Here is an 18,180-nt window from a genome sequence, read left to right as displayed (position 1 = left end):
TTTTACCCAATGTAACCTAAAAGTCTACACTGACTTCAGACTCTTTCAAATGCTTCCAAGTAAAGTCTGAAATGTCACCCATTGACTCTGGTCCTCCCTAGTCCAGCCACAGAGTTGAAAACCAATGGTGTGCCATCATGAATGTCTCTTACACTTTTAGTGTTTCTGACTCTTGATGCAATATAATTTCTTCTTCCCTCATGATCATGGCCACTGTGAACCTATACCTTGGCTTTTGAGTAAATTTTCATTTTTATGTGGCTTTAAATTATAGTGACTTCAACTGCGAAAGAAAAAAGAAAAATTCAGAAAGGGCAGATTCATGAAAGAAGAAATATAAAGTACCAATATATATGCAAACATGCAATTTCCATAGTAATAAATTAGATGCCAATTAAAAGGCAATTTCTTTGCATATATGAAGTTGGCAAGGATGAAAAAATGCTGTTATTTGAAAGATTCAAGAAAGCAAGCACTGTAGTATATTGGTACAATAAAAGGAAAAAAATCAGAAAATTGTTCAAAAATTCATGAACAGCACTGGTTACTACATGGAGAAAATTGAGAAGGGGGAAATTGTTATATAGATTATTAAGGAATATTGTTGAAGATGGTTTAGGAGAATTTAATGGTATCAGGAGAAACACAATTTCTTACGAGACGAAGTAGGTTATAGAGCACCCCACCCTTGTACACACATACACACACACACACACACACACACACACACGACAATGTACTGGCGGGCATCACGCTTTCTGTCTTTTACATTGTGTCTAACAACAAACATATATTACTTAACTACTGAACCCAGGTATATCCAGCAGTAGTTTGACCTTGCATGGTCCGAGCCCCATGCCCCACCCTTTTCCTTGCTGTTTGCTCTTAGACTCTTTTTCTGTGGATCATCGGGGGCGTTGGGGCCTTCCCAGGGGCGTTGGTCTGCTATTAGAATACAGGGTCTCCTGTCTTTTGAGCCTAAGTGCATCTGCTTTGCCTCTGTTCCTGTTTAGGATCACTCAGTCTCTGAACTCCGATTGCACTTTTGAATGTTTTCATGTTTTTCCTTCCATATTCAGCAGCCATTCCTAGCTCTGTGTGATTACAGACTGATTTGTAAGACGTTCAATCTGTTTCCAACATTAATGCCCTTTACTCCTTCAGAGAGTGTGACATTTCCCCCTTTCCTCAGGAAGGAGCAGAGCCATCACAATCAGCTTCCACAAAAGATGTTTAGGTCAAAGTGCAGCAATTTGAAGTGAAGCTGCCACTCAAGATAAAAGACCATTCTATGCAAATTTCCTGAGAGGTGTCACAGTTCTGGGGGAAAGGTGAGCACTGTGTGGAAAGTTTTAGAAGGATATACAGATTGTCAAGTGCTTTCCTAAACATGGAAAATGGCATTACTGAAAACGCTTCTCAATTATGGGTGGATAAATACTCAATGTTTTTCCATTTTCTGAGATCTTCTTCAATTTCCTTCTTCAGAGATCTGAAGTTCTTGTCATATAGGTCTTTCACTTGTTTGGTTAGAGTCACCCCAAGATACTTTATGCTGTTTGTAGCTATTGTGAAGGGGGTCATTTCCCTAATTTCTTTCTCAGTCTGCTTATCCTTTGAATATATAAAGGCTACTGATTTGCTTGCGTTGATTTTGTAGCCAGTCACTTTGCTGAAATTGTTTATCAGCTGTAGGAGTTCTTTGGTGGAGGTTTTGGGGTCACTTAAGTATACGATCATATCATCTGCAAATAGTGATAGTTTGACTTCTTCCTTTCCAATTTGTATCCCTTTGACTTCCTTATGTTGTCTAATTGCTCTAGCTAGGACTTCAAGAACTATATTGAAAAGATAAGGAGAGAGGGGGCAGCTTTGTCTAGTCCCTGATTTTAGTGGGATTGCTTCAAGTTTCTCTCCATTTAGTTTGATGCTGGCTACCGGTTTGCTGTATATTGCTTTTACTATGTTTAGGTATGGGCCTTGAATTCCTGTCCTTTCCATGACTTTAAGCATGAAAGGATGCTGAATTTTGTCAAATGCTTTTTCAACATCTAATGAAATGATCATGTGTTTTTTTTCTTTGAGTTTGTTTATGTAGTGGATAGCATTTATGGATTTCCTTATATTGAACCGTCCCTGCATTCCTGGGATGAAGCCTACTTGATCAAGGTGGATGATCGTTTTGATGTGTTCTTGGATTCGGTGGGCAAGAATTTTATTTAGTATTTTTGCATCGATATTCATAAGGGAAATTGGCCTGAAATTCTCTTTCTTAGTTGGATCTTCGTGTGGTTTTGGTATCAGCGTAATAGTGGCTTTGAAGAAGGAGTTGGGTAGTGTTCCTTCTGTTTCTATTTGGTGGAAAAGTTTGAAGAGTATTAGTGTTAAGTCTTCTTTGAAGGTCTGATAAAATTCTGCACTGAAACCATCTGGTCCTATGCTTTTTTTGGTTGGAAGCCTATCTATGACCCCTTCTATTTCTTTAGGGGTTATGGGTCTAAAAAGTGGGGTATGGAGCTAAATAAAGAATTTTCACATGAAGAACTTCGGAGAGCTGAGAAACACCTTAAGAAATGTTCAACATCATTAATCATTAGGGAAATGCAAATCAAAACAACCCTGAGATTTCACCTCACACCAGTCAGAATGGCTAAGGTCAAAAACTCAGGAGACAGCAGGTGTTGGCGAGGATGTGGAGAAAGAGGAACACTCCTCCACTGCTGGTGGGGTTACAAGATGGTGCAACCACTTTGGAAATCAGTGTGGCAGTTCCTCAGAAAACTTGGCATGTCACTTCTTGAGGACCCTGTTATATCACTACTGGGCATATATCCAGAGGATTCTTCAGCATGCAATAAGGACACATGCTCCACTATGTTCATAGCAGCCCTATTTGTAGTAGCCAGAAGCTGGAAAGAACTTAGATGTCCTTCAACGAAGGAATGGATAAAAAAAAATGTGGTATATTTACACAATGGAGTACTATTCAGCCATTAGAAACAATGAATTAATGAAATTCTTAGACAAATGGATGGAGCTGGAGAACATCATACTAAGTGAGGTAACCCAGTCTCAAAAGATCAATCATGGTATGCACTCACTGATAAGTGGATATTATCCTAGAAACTTTGAATACCCAGGACATAATCCACAAATTTAATGATGTCCAAAAAGAATGGAGGAGTTGCCCCTGGTTCTGGAAAGACTCGGTGCAAGAGTATAGGGGAATTCCAGAACAGGGAAGTGGGAAGGGATGGATGGAAGAATAGGGGGACGGAAGAGGGCTTATGGGACTTGCGGGGAGTGGGGACCCAGAAAAGGGGAAATCATTTGCAATGTAAATAAAAATAAATAAATAAAATAGGTGGAAAAAAACTTAAAAAAAAAAACTCAATGCCCACTGGAAGGTGTGGCTGATTCTGTACATCAAAGGCCGGCATATTCAAGAATCACATCCCTGGACTCAGAGATAGACATGTTCCCACCCTGGCCAAAGTGAAGAGTTTACTCCTGGGAACCACCAGAGCATCCCTTATTATGGATGCAGATCCTAGAAGGGGCCCCTCTCATGTTCTCCATGTGTACCAAGCAGCACCAGGCACTGCAGATTCCCATCCAAAGAATTCCACTCTCCTCTGAAAACAAAAAAACAAAAAAGAAACAAAAAACCAACACCCCCCCCCCCTGCAAACATCTGCAGACTTCTTTCTCTGATTATTTTGCTTTTAGAGCGGCCCCTAATCTCTCCTGGGGAAACTGAGAGTATTTATGGGCTACCTACCATTCCAGCACTTTCCCCTAAGACTACAGACTGCTCTGCTAGGTGAGAAAGAACACTGGGATGTAAGATCTATTTATGTTAAGGGGAAAGCGTGTCCAGACACAGTCAAGAAAATAATGGTAAATGGTTAAAAAAAATGTATTGGGAAAAGAAGTAAAGAATTGAGGGAGAAAAAAATATATTTTCTTCTTAGAAATAGATGTGGAGCCGGGCAGGGGTGGCACAGGCCTTTAGTCTCAGCCCTTGGGAGGCAGAGGCAGGTGGATTTCTGGGTTGGAGGCCAGCCTGGTCTACAGAGTGAGTTCCAGGACAGCCAGAGCTACACGGAGAAACCCTGTCTCGAAAAAACAATAAAACAACAAAAAAGAAAAGAAAGCAGACAGACAGACAGAGATTTGGTGTTTTGAAGATGGCCCAGCTATTTTTTTTTTAACAAATCAGCACTCCCTTTATGGAAGTTTATATAGTAATATGGGAGCACGAGGGAGATTTTCAAGTTTAAGATTTGAGAAGCAAACATTATATTGGGTTTTTTTGTTTTTGTTTTTGTTTTTGTTTTTGTTTTTTTTTTTTTTTGGTTAAAAAATTAAGTTTTCAGTACTTACTGCACAGACCCAAGGACCAAGCGGAATGTTTATTTTTATGCTATCTTACAGAGCATCAGGCACAGTGAAGATTTAATTAAAAGCGGGGTGCAAACACCTTGCTTTCACCACAGGTCACTGGGACATTAAGAGGGATGTGTTGGCTCTCCTGAGTTACTTCAACATTTCTCTCTCGACAGTTGTTCTCCTGGCTTCCTCTGGCGAAAGCTGTATCCTCTCTTCTTGGCTTAATTGAAACTAGACCAAGACTTCCCCCTCTAGTTTATTTTCTTTCCATGCAAAGAATTTATTTTTCTCAAAAATTTCAAATGTGTTACAAAGATCCATGCTAGCTGCAGATAGAATGCCTTGTCTATTCACTACCAGGCCCTGGCTATGGGTTGGAGTGAGGCCTGGCACGTTTGGACTTTCCCATGGAGCCTCTTGACTGTATAGACCTGTCTTGCTCTTTCTGCACTAATGGGCCAAACAGGACGGGCTCCAAGGCTGTGGAGGAAAACAGATCCACAGGACGGAGGGTGAGTCCCATGGAGGCAAAGTGGTTGTAAAGCACCAGGTGTGTGGAGTTTATCATTTAGACAGGCTGCTGGAGCACTGGGTTCCTTACAGCGTTCAGACCTCCCTGATTGGATAAGCAGTCCAGTTTGCCCTTGTGTTCAAATTGCTTGTGTTCAAACCTGACTTCGTTGCTATTGTCTGAACTGGGGCAAACCGCCTTACTTCTGTGTGTTTCAGCTGTTTATGTGGGACGACACTAACATTCTGTATACGTCACAGAATATTAGGGGGACCGACCCAAATACTCAGCCCTTTAACGCAGCCGCTATGCATAAATTATTGTTATTAATTTCCAAGGTAGACCCTTGCCTTGAAGCATCATCCAAATGTGGGGTTTCTCATGGAGCTGATCAAGGACATAAGCTAAGCATGATGACACTCGACGGTGGGAATGCTGACTTTGAAGAAAGGGAAGAAGAGGCACTAAGAGAGACCAGAGTGAGGCTGGCAGAAGGAAGGCTGCAGTCGAAGCAGCCTGGGCACTGACTGACGGTGGTAGTAAGCCTGCAGAGCAGGAGAGGAGCTGCAGCCCAGCCCCAGGTAGCAAGACTGTCACTTCTGAGTGCCAGCTGCCTTGGCATGAGGAACACCAGCAGCTTTACTGAGGCACTGCCTCTGAACACTGGCAACGGTGTCCCCAGAGAGGTGTTCTTAGGAGGAAAGGCCCAGCCGGAATGTGGGCAGCGCCATTCCCTGGGCTGAGGCCTCAGGAGAAAAGCCAGCTGAGCCTGACTTCCTCTTCTCTGCTCCCCTTTTTTCCCCTGTGAGGCAAGCTGCTCTTGATACCTTCACTGCCAGGATAGACCATATTCCTGTGAGCCCAGATGCCCTCCCCCCCTGCAGCTGAATCCTGTCTGATGTTTAAACACAGATGACAGGAAAAATAACAAATGTTGTTCAAGTGAACTACAAAGATTCCACAGGCTGGCAAAGGCTTCTCTTATTATGTAGGCAGTCGTGTCCTGGATGTCTTTCTGCCTTAAATACAACAAGCGTGGATACCTTGATCCCTGTTTCTTTCAGCCATAAAAACCACTCTGTCTTGTTAACCCATCCTCATTTTTCCTGTTATAAAACCAAACTAAAATCTGCTACTTGCCCTTTGCCAAACATTAAGCTTCGTTTTAAGATGTCTATAAATAAGGGATTATGATCCCAGAGGACAAAGCCTCCAACCAGTACACCACTGTACATCTCAGTCTCTTGTCTGTAGATAAATGAAGATTACAGCGAAGATTGTATGACCCTCACCAACACGGAGTGAAGCAGCAAAGATTGTGTGAGCCCCGCCCCCATGCAAACTCGAGTGAAGCGTACACATCCCACGTGTAATAGCATTGGTATTTATGCAGTGCCAGTGACAGATGTGTAGCACAAGGAAAACAGCTCTTTGTAGCAGCTTGGGAAGCAAGGGTCTATCAACACCCAGGCTTCAATCCCTTCAAAGTTTCTTAGAAGAAACTGCTCAGGGTGTCAGCAAATACCAGGATACGGCACCTGCCAGTCACGTGTTCTTCACCTTCATGGAGATGAGCTTCTGTTTTTTTCTGCGATCTCTGAAGCACAAACAAGAGACCTATTTGTAGAGAGAGAGGCACTTTGTTACCTCAGAGGCATTTTGTGCCTATTCGGAGAAGAAAAGGAAAAAAGAATGTAAGGGACTCAAAAAAAAATGGCAGAATGAGGTTTTCTGTACTGTTACAATGCCCAAGGACGGCTCTGTTTCAATGCCTTTGCAATTTAAATGCAATTTTATTCTGGTGCTGTCTCTATGGTCAGAGAAAGCAAGCAACAAAACATCACACTATCCCTGAGCCACCGGGACCACTTGAAGAGCCCGACGGATACAGTGACAGTGCCATGACACCCGTGGGCTGGCTCTCAAATCGTGCATCCCGATCGGATCTGGTGGTACACTGGGTGTTTATATACACTGCAGAGGATACGAGGTCTCCAGCAGGAACTCACCCACACAGCTGGACTATTCTCTCTGAGTCTTAGCCTACTGGGTGAACAGCCTCTATCACCAAGCAGCCCTCCAGATGCCCAGGGCTGATCATCTTCAGTGGCAAACAGTAAGAAACATCCCTCCATGTTCTCTAGATGAACCGCAACAACTCACGACAGTAGAACACCACTGGTCTTAGCAGCACACAAGGAGAACGGAGCAGATAGAGCAGAACTCGGGCTCTGTCCAAGCTGTATAAGACAACCGTATAGTTCAGGGCAGGGATACCTCCTCTGAGCCATGGTAGATTCTTCTCATAAAGCACATGGACATCTCCAATGGTTATTATTTAGCATTTTAAGGAACACAGTGGAAAGTGTCTTAGGGTAGGAGACAGGTGACAAGACTTGGGTGTCAGGACTGTCATCAATCCGTCCAGTTTACATTCAAGGCTGAGCTGTTTCACGTCCCCTGGCTGCAGGCCACAGGGATCAGACTGGCTGCTTTTCCAGGTCCTTGTGTCCCTATATACCAGGTGTGTAGGATGCGGAGCACTGGCTGCCAAAGTCATGAGATCTCTTTACAAAAACAATCAACCGATGGGCTTCTATCAGTTAGAAATGCACTTAATGATGAGTCCTCCTTGTATTGGGATTGTGATTCACATGTCCTAATGCGTGCCTCTTGCCCCCTTCACTGACCATAGAGACACCACCAGATAATGTGGCTGATTCTTCATTTTATATGTGTGTGTGTGTGTGTGTGTGTGTATTCCATCTGTTTACATCATCTGGCTTCTCAAAAGTAAAGTGATCTTACAGTTAGCATCCAATTAACTTTACCAGGTGAGGCAAAACTGTCTTTTTTTCCAAGAGAGTCACGAGTAAGCCTTGCTGGGGACCACATCCTTTTCTTAAGGTCAACAGGTTTCCAGGTTACACTCCTGCTCCCCAGTCTGCTGGCTCACACCAAAACCTCAGAGGAAAAAAAGTCTCCTTACATAATGACCCTTTTCCCACCACAGCCACAGCTCCATGGCTGCATAGCAGGAGTGTCGCCTCCTGGCTTATCTTAGGGAGGGAACGGAGCCCAGTGTGGTGTCCCTCAGTGTGGCTCTCACCGAGCTACAGGTGGTCCAGTCTGCTGATACTGATTGCCACACTTGTGTGTCTGATGGTGACAACTGTATGTCTGATCATATCCTCGGTTCTAGATTTAGCATCTTCTCTGCCTTTATTCCTCTGGCCAGCCATGCAGTGTGATTTGATCTACACTCAACAATCAGTGCATTCACTTTGAAAGTTTTTTTGGTTTTTTTGTTTTTGTTTTTGTTTTTCAGGATTCAAAATGAAACCCAACAAATTTCAGCTGAAGTCTAAAATAAGGTTTTCTTTTTTTTTATATGCATACTAAATCAGAAATGAATAAATTTTATTAAATATCATATATACAAATATTATATTTAATTTATATGTAATGGTGTGCCATATATATTCTTTTCTTCTGTGTTCTATTCTTTTATTTTTATTTTTATTTTTTTAAATTTTATTCAATATATTTTTTATTTACATTTCAAATGATTTCCCCTTTTCTAGTTCCCCACTCCCCAAAAGTCACATAAGCCCCCTTCCCTCCCTCTGTTCTCCCACCCATCCCTTCCCACTTCCCTGTTCTGGTTTTGTCTTATACTGCTACACTGGGTCTTTCCAGAACTAGGGGCCACTCCTCCATTCTTCTTGTACCTCATTTGAAGTGTAGATTATGTTTTGCATATTCCAGTTTGGAAATGACACCCTTCACAATAGCCACAAACAGTATAAAGTACCTTGGGGTGACTCTTACCAAACATGTGAAAGATCTATATGACAAGAACTTCAAGACTCTGAAGAAGGAAATAGAGGAAGACCTCAAAAAATGGAAAAACCTCCCATGCTCATGGATCAGCAGGATTAATATAGTTAAAATGGCCATTTTGCCAAAAGCAATATACAGATTCAACGCAATGCCCATCAAAATCCCAACTCAATTCTTCATAGAGTTAGAAAGAGCAATTAACAAATTCATCTGGAATAACAAAAAACCCAGGATAGCTAAAACTATTTTCAGCAACAAAAGAAATTCTGGGGGAATCAGTATCCCTGACCTCAAGGAATACTACAGAGCAATAGTGTTAAAAACTGCATGGTATTGGTACAGTGACAGGCAGAAGGATCAATGGAACAGGATTGAAGATCCAGAAATGAACCCACACACCTATGGCCACTTGATCCTCAACAAAGGGGCTGAAAACATCCAATGGAAAAAAGATAGCTTTTTCAACAAATGGTGCTGGTTCAACTGGAGGTCAGCATGCAGAAGAATGCGAATTGATCCATCCTTGTCTCCTCGTACTAAGCTCAACTCCAAATGGATCAAGGACCTCCATATAAAGCCAGACACTCTGAAGCTAATAGAAAAGAAACTGGGGAAGACCCTTGAGGACATTGGTACAGGGGGAAAGTTCCTGAACAGAACACCAATAGTTTATGCTCTAAGATCAAGAATTGACAAATGGGACCTCATAAAATTACAAAGTTTCTGTAAAGCAAAGGACACCATCAAAAGGACAAATCGGCAACCAACAAATTGGGAAAAGATCTTCACCAACCCTACATCAGATAGAGGGCTAATATCCAATATATATAAAGAACTCAAGAAGTTAGACCCCAGAAAACCAAATAACCCTATTAAAAATGGGGTACAGAGTTAAACAAAGAATTCTCACCTGAAGAACTTCGGATGGCAGAGAAACATCTTAAAAAATGCTCAACTTCACTAGTCATCAGGGAAATGCAAATCAAAACAATGCTGAGATTTCACCTTACACCAGTCAGAATGGCTAAGATTAAAAACTCAGGAGACAGCAGATGTTGGTGAGGATGTGGAGAAAGAGCAACACTCCTCCACTGCTGGTGGGGTTGTAAATTAGTACAACCACTCTGGAAATCAGTCTGACAGTCCCTCAGAAAACTGGGCATGTCACTTCCGAAAGATCCTGCTATACCACTCCTGGGCATATACCCAGAGGATTCCCCAGCATGTAATAAGGATACATGTTCCACTATGTTCATAGCAGCCCTATTTATAATAGCCAGAAGCTGGAAAGAACACAGGTATCCCTCAACAGAAGAATGGATGCAAAAAATGTGGTATATCTACACAATGGAGTACTATTCAGCCATTAGAAACAATGAATTCATGAAATTCTTAGGCAAATGGATGGAGCTGGAGAACATCATGGAGAACTAAGTGAGGTAACCCAGTCTCAAAAGATCAATCATGGTATGCACTCACTAATAAGTGGATATTAGCTTGGAAAACTGGAATATGCAAAACATAATCCACACTTCAAAATAAGGCTTTCTATGAGTCTGAGTCACACATTGGCAAAGAGCATGGAAACACATGCATGCTTTCTCATACAGTTGCAAGTACATACACATGCCTTACCTGTTCATATACTACATGCACAAACTGACTTCATGCTCACATAGACAAACATACCTTCAAATTAATTATCATTTTTGATAGTTTGTCACCAAGACAAAAATCATCTGTCTATCACAACATCAATATGACTTGTTCAAAGGCTAACTTCAAAGAGATTTTAAGCCCTTTAAATTTTCCATTGGTTTTTAAAGGATTATAAAGAATTAGAAGTAATATTCTTTAACTATTTAAAAATATTTCTTAGGATTGAGCACTCCAGAGTCTCTCACTCTATATACCGTCCAGTTGTGGGGTCTCTGTGTAAATTCCCACTTTTCTTTTCATAAATATTAATTAATATGCAGGTCGTTATGTAGCTGTGCCGAGTGAGGTCATTTCACTTTCATGTTTGGGTGTGGATGGACTTCCGGTGGACTGTAGGTTGGCAGGAGCGTTGCAGGACTAATGTGCTCCTTTTCCTACCCACGTGTCTCACCCTCTCAGCAAGTCCAAGATGGAAACTTTCCCCTTCATGTGGGAGAAATTAAACTTTGCATTTCTACCAGAACTAAGGCTGGAAGAAAGGGGCAGGAAATGGAAGCAGAGAAAAGTATTACTTCAGGGGAAGGCAACTCCTGAGAGTTGGTCAAAGCCCTGACTGCAAAGGCCCTGAACTGGGTCTTCAGGAAGTGCTTTTGGTTTTGTACTTTTCAAAAAAGAGACAGACAACAATGAGAAAGAAAGAGGAGGGAGGGGAATGGGGGAGGAGGGAGGAGAGGGGAGGACAGCTGAGCACAGGAGGAGGGAGAGAAAGTGGGGGAGGCTGGCGTGGGCTGTTGTCTATGCTACCATTCCAGACAACTGCAGGCTTAAATCTGGACACTGCTTTTCTACACACAGTGTGAGGAAAGTCCACAAGAGAGAAAGCCACAGCTCCCCATAGGGAGGCAGGAGAGTATGTTGTTTGAGTCTCTCATCAGTAAGTACCAAAAGAGAATGCTTTAGACAGTGACATAAATCAGGTTATGACACTCCTCTCTGAAGGCATTCAGAGAACCGAGGGTTCATTTCATGGAAAAGCAGAACTGTACCACAACTGAGAGAAAACAACGTTCACGTCAAAATTTTAACATTGCTATTATTTATTTTCCTTTAATGGGGCATTTTGATCCACTATCAGCTCTAAAATCTAACATTCATAGAACTAAAAAAAAATCACATATGCAAACAATAGAATAACCAGTCCTCTCCAGTAGTGTGGTTGGGGCTGGGTAATGCTTGTGGGTGTGGGTGTGGGTGTGGGGTGGGGGTGGGGGATATCAAAATGATGGCAGAGGGTAGGAGAGATGCACATCGTAATGACTTCACACGGTCCTTAGTCCTAGGAAAGCCCTGTCAAGGTTCTACAGGTGAGGTCTATTGTTATCTCCAGCTCTAAAACATTAAATGCAGCCTGGTTTTAGCTTTCGAATCACTGTGCCAAGATGTTTATGGATGCTTGATACTGTCTCAGAAAAATCAACCTCTAATATTTAAGGATCATTTTTCTACAGAGAAGGAAGCTGTCTCAGGCCTAGACTGGAAAACTGTATTTCTCTGCTTCCATTCCTATCCATTGTCCCCGGGCCCTGGAACAGAGCAGAGCCAATGACAGAAACAAAAACATCAAAAGTATCTAAGCTTGTAGGGTACTGATATATGATACGGCCTTCCTTGTGGTCATCTTGCATAATCTCGGCATGCCATGCTGCATCTGGCAGAGAACCCAATCATTTACTGATTTACACAAATGCTATCCTATACATATGTTCTGAAGCAGAGCGACCTGGGACACATGAACACGGCTAACACTGCGGATCAGCTGCTGGGGATGGCAGTGTGCAGGCAGTAGTCCAGTGAGGTGACCGTGGGTGTTGCACGGTACAAAGCATATGTGAAGCAAAGCGAAGCACTTTGGGAGTTAAGCTCGTCACCACTTTACTGTTCTAGCAGAACATCTGAGAAGCTAAGGGACGATCAGCCCCAAGAAGGCGAAAGCTCGGGCTGGGCTTGATGCTATAAAGAATGTTCTGTGTCTAACATTTGGCACTGGGCATTGGTAATGTTTATGGAGAGATACACCTTCAGCTTATAAAATAGAAATTTGAATTTAAAAATATATATTATGAATATGATAGGATACAAATTGATGCAAAAATATGTCTTGCTTTCCCTGTTTTGTGATTTCAAAAAGCATCTCATTGGTTGATATTGAGTGTTGAAGCAGACAGAGGAACCCTTTGGTTATGTTCAAGAAATGCTTTCACAGTATGTGTTATTACAGTGTTGAAGTATAGTAACATGTTAATATTTAGTACTCAACCAAAAATAACTAAACATTAATGTAGGTAACTGTAATAATATGTTTAGTTATATTGTTTTGAGTAGCACAGCTGTCTGAGTGAAAAATTTGTCAATATTTGCTACTTGATACGTTTTGAATTAAGTCTCTGAGATAGTTAAGTAATCCTGAGAGGCAGGAATTACAGAATGCCTTCACTGCTACATTTAGGTAGGAGGCCTGAGGCTTTTGCTGAGAGATATATGGAAGGAAGATAGCATATCAGAAAGAGATACCTCCCCTCTATCAGGCTCACTGGTAACGGTGGCAAGACATCTAAGCCCTGACAGAATGACTTGGGACAGTGTTGGGTAGTCCACCATTTCCCAAGATGGGTGGGAAGCAGCCCGTGCACTCATGAACCTTGTCTAAGCAGGATGAACTGTCACTTCTGGAAGCCTCTGTGAAAAGAATTCTGAGCAGCTATCTTGAAAGGTAATCTTCGTGTTTTCTTTAGTCACAGCCTTCTTCAGATCTCTGGCCTTCATTTCAATTGTAGGTGAGTTTTAAAGTGCAATTCGTAGTGCTGAACCACTAGAAAGATCAGAATGAACATGACCCCCTCCCACAGAATGCCAAGTTCAAATTACTAGCAGAGTCAGTATCCACACCAGGGAATGTCCGGGACCACGGTCACCAGGAGCATCCCGCCCACACCGTCACCATCAGCCTCTGTTCACCACGGCTGCAGTGTCATGGTCGGGAAGAACGGCATCAGGACAGCGTCCAGTTTGGGTGTGTAAATACTATTCTGTGCTTCTTGGCCCACTTGGCAAACACTTTCTTCTCGGTGATGAACCTGTGTCCCCCGTACGGGGCGTGTTCGTGGAGAAGATACTCGTTGCACTCATCCTTCCCTTGTTCATAGTAATGATAGGGGACTTTTCTATACCCTTCTGTCCTGGAAAAGAAACACAAGGGAGGAAGACTGAGCCAAGGAGGAGACTGGCGTTTACAAGAATCCATTACGTGCCCGTAAATGCATTTACTTACAAGCCGTCATCAATGAACTCACTTAAAAGCTATTGCACATGAAAGCTTTTAGGAAGAAGGAATCGTTCTTAGTGACCTAATAGATCAAATACAATTTACATATCATACCAATTACATTCAAACACATGGCTCACTTTCAAAGGCAGACACGGCATTAAACAGGCCAAACCTTGCACATCTCAATGTTCTTCAAGAGGTAAGGAAACTGAGCTTTTACAGTGATGTTTGGGGTCATGTGTTAGTGGTTACAGCACAAATGTTTATGCATGAAGACCGTGACCCAGAGATACATTTTAAGAGTATGATTAACTGCTCTCTGAATCATTGGCAGAGGAACTATATTCTGCCCCCTTCATGGAGCATGGGGGTTTGTCAATCTGATTAGAAGCTACCCTGCCAGACACCATATACTGTGCATAAACACACTCATCTAAATAGAGTCTGGCAGATCAGTCTCATATTAGTGAAATACAGATTTCAGGAACTCTTGTTGAGCTGAGGTACTCCTGCTTCCCTGAGGTATCAGGGCCTTTTCTTCTTTGTGAGCAAATGGAGCCATTGGCTGACAGCCGTCCATCCGGTCCTCAGAGGGATGGATGTGGCAGCCTTGACTTTGCAAATTAAATCACCGCTAAACTTGCTCTGGATTTCCAAGTCCCAAGTCCTGGATGTGTGACTGATGAAGAGAGAGTGTTCCTCCTGACATGTGACATCAGACGGCAGTAAACACTGTTTTCTTTCTATCACTCTTAGAAGTCGGAACATGACGCACTGACAAGAACATGTCATGTTGGCAAAGAACACCCGGAAATAATTGTCATCTGATCTATTTCTCAGATTTATGGCATTAAAATGAATTGTGATATTTTGACAAGATATCAGAATTGGAGCTGCATAAAAATAATGTCCTGCAGTCTTACTTGCAGTAGGTTTCGTTTATCATCCCGTAGACGTGGATACTGTAACAGGCATCCAGGGCCAGGATAAAGGTAAACCACCCGGTGCTGAGGTAGGAGCCAGACTGCACTCTGGAGGAACAGAGACAGATAAAACAAAACACAGAACGACACAGAGGTGCAGTTAGAAACAAGCCATACTTGATCAAAAACACAGTGCCCGTTATCGGGGGAGCGCTGAGAAACTTGACAGTCTGTCAAGGATACACACTTATTGTGAATTCTCTCTGAATAATTTATAGGCACACTCTTGCTCTTACTACCTTAAGCCTCAAAGCTCTGCTGGGTGGAGGAGAAGCCATATGGCAAATATCTGAAGTCAAATAATCCTTCTCCCTTCAGGTGAAGCATAATTTATTTGGTTTTCTGTAAGACCCAAATTAGGGGTGTGGATCAGCAGATGGGTTTTCTGAAAGTTTCTCGGAGCTAGGATGAGCACGGAATGATTATGGCGTCTTGCTTACCTGGACACAGCACTTTCTCAAAGTCTCCTTAGCATGTATTGTATATTTTACTATTGCGTTTGTGTGGCTATGTGTGTGTATGTGTGTATGTGTTTGTTCGTGTATGTGCATAGATATGTGGCTGCTGTGTGTGTATATGTGTGTGCAGATATGTGTGTGTATGTGCGTGGGCATGTGGGTATTTGGCTGTGTGCATACAGATATGTGTTTGTATGTGTGTGTGTGTGTGTATGAGAGAGAGAGGGGGGGGGAGGGAGAGGCGGGGAAGAGAGAGTTTTTGAGTATGTGATCATGTGGTTGTGTAGATGTGTGGGTATGTGGATGTATGGGTGTGTGATTGTGTGACCATGTAGCAGGGTGAGTATGTACATGTGTGTGGCGGCATGCCTGTGCACAAGAGGAAGACAGAGGAAAAAGTACAGCAGTCAGTTCTTTCCTTCCACCATGTGGGTCTTGGGAATCAAACTCAGGTAATAGTTAGGCGTGTTTGCAAGCACTTTCATCTGCTGAGGAATCTTGCCCCCCCACCCAAATTTATGAATTTGCTTTTGAAGTCCTGGGGTGTGAACCCAGGATATTATATACTAAGCAAGCTCTCTTCTGCTGAACACCAGCCCACTCTTGGCTCCTCCATGCAAAGTCAATGCAGTGCAGGTTTACCTGTTTCATGAAAGTATCTGAATGTTTTCCTAATCAGCCTTGTAGGCATCAGAACAGAAGCTGCTTCTTAAGACCCAGCTCCAGCCTCTTGGACACATTTTACTGGTCACCTATAACACGTCCATCACTCTTACAGATGCTATAAATACAAAGTTATGGCCATTGTCTCTGTTTTTATGCTGACTGGAAGATTAGATTTACATCCAGCTGCTCTATAAAGTTCCTCAGGGATTGCCTCTGTGATAATGGTAATAGGGGTCTGGGGTGGTGTGTGTGTGTGTGTAGGGGTGAGTGTGTGTGTGTGTGTGTGTAGGGGTGAGTGTGTGTGTGTGTGTGTGTAGGGGTGAGTGTGTGTGTGTGTGTGTGTAGGGGTGAGTGTGTGTGTGTGTGCATGTGTAGGGGTGAGTGTGGTTAAAGAGAACAAGGCCCTGTGGGCCATGGCAGGGAAAATACTTCAGGAAGATCACACAGCCCAGGTATATCCCAAACATGGAAATGTGCTTTGCAAAGCTTGGTTTGTCTGGGGTGGGCTGTGGAACGCGGTAATGGGGTCTGGGATGATTTGATCAGAGACGGTGCTGACTGCTGTGTCTGCCGAAGGTGAAGGGCTCGGGGTGGAGCTCTTCCTCCACCCCCGTCTGCAGCCATCCTCCGTCAAGCTGACCTAGTTCATTCAGAAGGCTCAGTAGTCTTTCTCCTCACATCTCTTCCCGCAGAGGCAAGTGGATTGCCCCGAGTTATATGGCAGCTGTGCAGAGACATTTCCCTCTAGATTCAGGGATGGCAGGACTTCAGCCAACTAACTCTTCTACCTGCTAATGCTCACATTCCCAGCACCACCCTGGATGAGGCTCCCAGTCAGAGGCCAGTACCTGTTGATATCCAGAACCTCAGTACTAGGGATGCATGTCCTTAACACAATGCCATCCTTGGGTCTGAACTACAACCACGTCCTTCCTTCCTTCCTTCCTTCCTTCCTTCCTTCCTTCCTTCCTTCCTTCCTTCCTTCCTTCCTTCCTTCCTTCCTTCCTTCCTTGTTCCTTCTTTCATTTCTTCCTTCCTTCCTTCCCTCCTTCCTTCCTTCTTTCCTTCCTTTCTTCCTTCCTCCCTCCATCCCTCCCTCCATCCCTCCCTCCCTCCCTCCCTGACTAGTATCAACCTAGAACATGTCGGCACTTCAGGAATTATATGAACTCACAGGGGAGATGTTGGGTGATTTTTAAGAAACTATTGTTTAAATCTTTGTGTGATTCTCCAACGAAACCCATCTGTGCCCTCTCTGCTACCTTGTCTCTGACTCTGAACTGCTTCTATTTAAGAATCCACTTCTCTGAATCTCCTGGTGCATGTTTTCCAACTGGAGAATGCAGTTGGAACTCTGTGTCTGTGAGAAATTGGAACCAGGATCCCCACACCTACCCAACTCTTCAAGTGCTGAACCTCTTGTGTAATGGAGCAGCATTTGAATAGAACCTACACATACTCTCCCTAATGCTTCAGGTCACCTCTAAGTTAATTCTAACTAATGCAATCACTATATAAAGAGTTGGGTTAATATATTATTTAGGAAATAATGACAATAAATCAGTCTGTTAATTGTTTATCCTGGTATAGTTCCCCCCACATAGTGGAAAACAATATTTGGCTCTACAGTTTGTAGCGCCCAGACATCCAGGATAGGTGGACACTGAAGGCCATGTGTTCCCGAGACTGAGTCACAGTGGGTTGCCTATATTGTTTTAAGGGATGGAACCAGCAGAGGTGTGGTCTACGCGTGGGGAGGAGTCACACAGAGCCTTTGTCACCACATGGCTTGGCAGAAGGCAGTCTGTACCCAGCCTCGTGTCCCGGGAGCATCAAGGAAGCAGGGTTAGAACAGAGGCCACCATAACCCAAGGCCTCCAAGACATTGTGTCGTGTGCTGCCTTTGCACGGTTATTGCTCTGACTGAATCAGATCCTTCTTTTACTTCTTTATTCTTCCAAAGCTTTAGTCGCTTTATATCCTTTCCATAGTTCTTCATTAGTAACTCAACCAGGCACAGTGGAGATCACTAAAACCATGGCATTTGTTAGAATGCGCTGTGTGTGTTTGAATGCTTCTATCTATTAGAATTCAACACAGCATTTGTTTATAATCTGGGGGGGGGGGGACATTCCATTCTGTGTGCTAGAAGCTGCTATGATCTGATAGGGGAAGTGTTCGAGTTAACACAGTCAGGTGACATATGATACAACACACAAAACACATATGTGAGAACAGTGGTGTGCAGGTTGACATAAAGATAAATGGCTCACAATCTTGGTTTCTGACTGAAGTGTGATGCTGCAGACAGCAGCTACCCCCTGGGTCAGTGTCCTTGCTTCT

The 18,180-nt window shown here is 43.1% G+C and overlaps 1 protein-coding gene across 1 annotated transcript in view; it reads right to left on the bottom strand.

Moving 5' to 3' along the window:
- Positions 1–11,484: 11,484 nt before the first annotated feature.
- St6galnac3 (ST6 N-acetylgalactosaminide alpha-2,6-sialyltransferase 3) overlaps positions 11,485–18,180 on the bottom strand; it is a 527,866-nt gene continuing 521,170 nt past the window's right edge. The window contains exons 4-5 of the mRNA XM_052178870.1: positions 14,654–14,761; positions 11,485–13,641 (exon numbers count right to left, since the gene is read on the bottom strand). Coding sequence (XP_052034830.1) covers positions 13,455–13,641; positions 14,654–14,761 — 295 coding nt within the window. The 3' untranslated portion in view covers positions 11,485–13,454. The remainder of the gene's footprint in view (positions 13,642–14,653; positions 14,762–18,180) is intronic.

The sequence above is a fragment of the Apodemus sylvaticus genome, chromosome 4, assembly GCF_947179515.1.
Source record: "Apodemus sylvaticus chromosome 4, mApoSyl1.1, whole genome shotgun sequence".
Classification (NCBI taxonomy): Eukaryota; Metazoa; Chordata; class Mammalia; order Rodentia; family Muridae; genus Apodemus; species Apodemus sylvaticus.
This window is presented reverse-complemented; position numbering and strand designations above follow the sequence as displayed.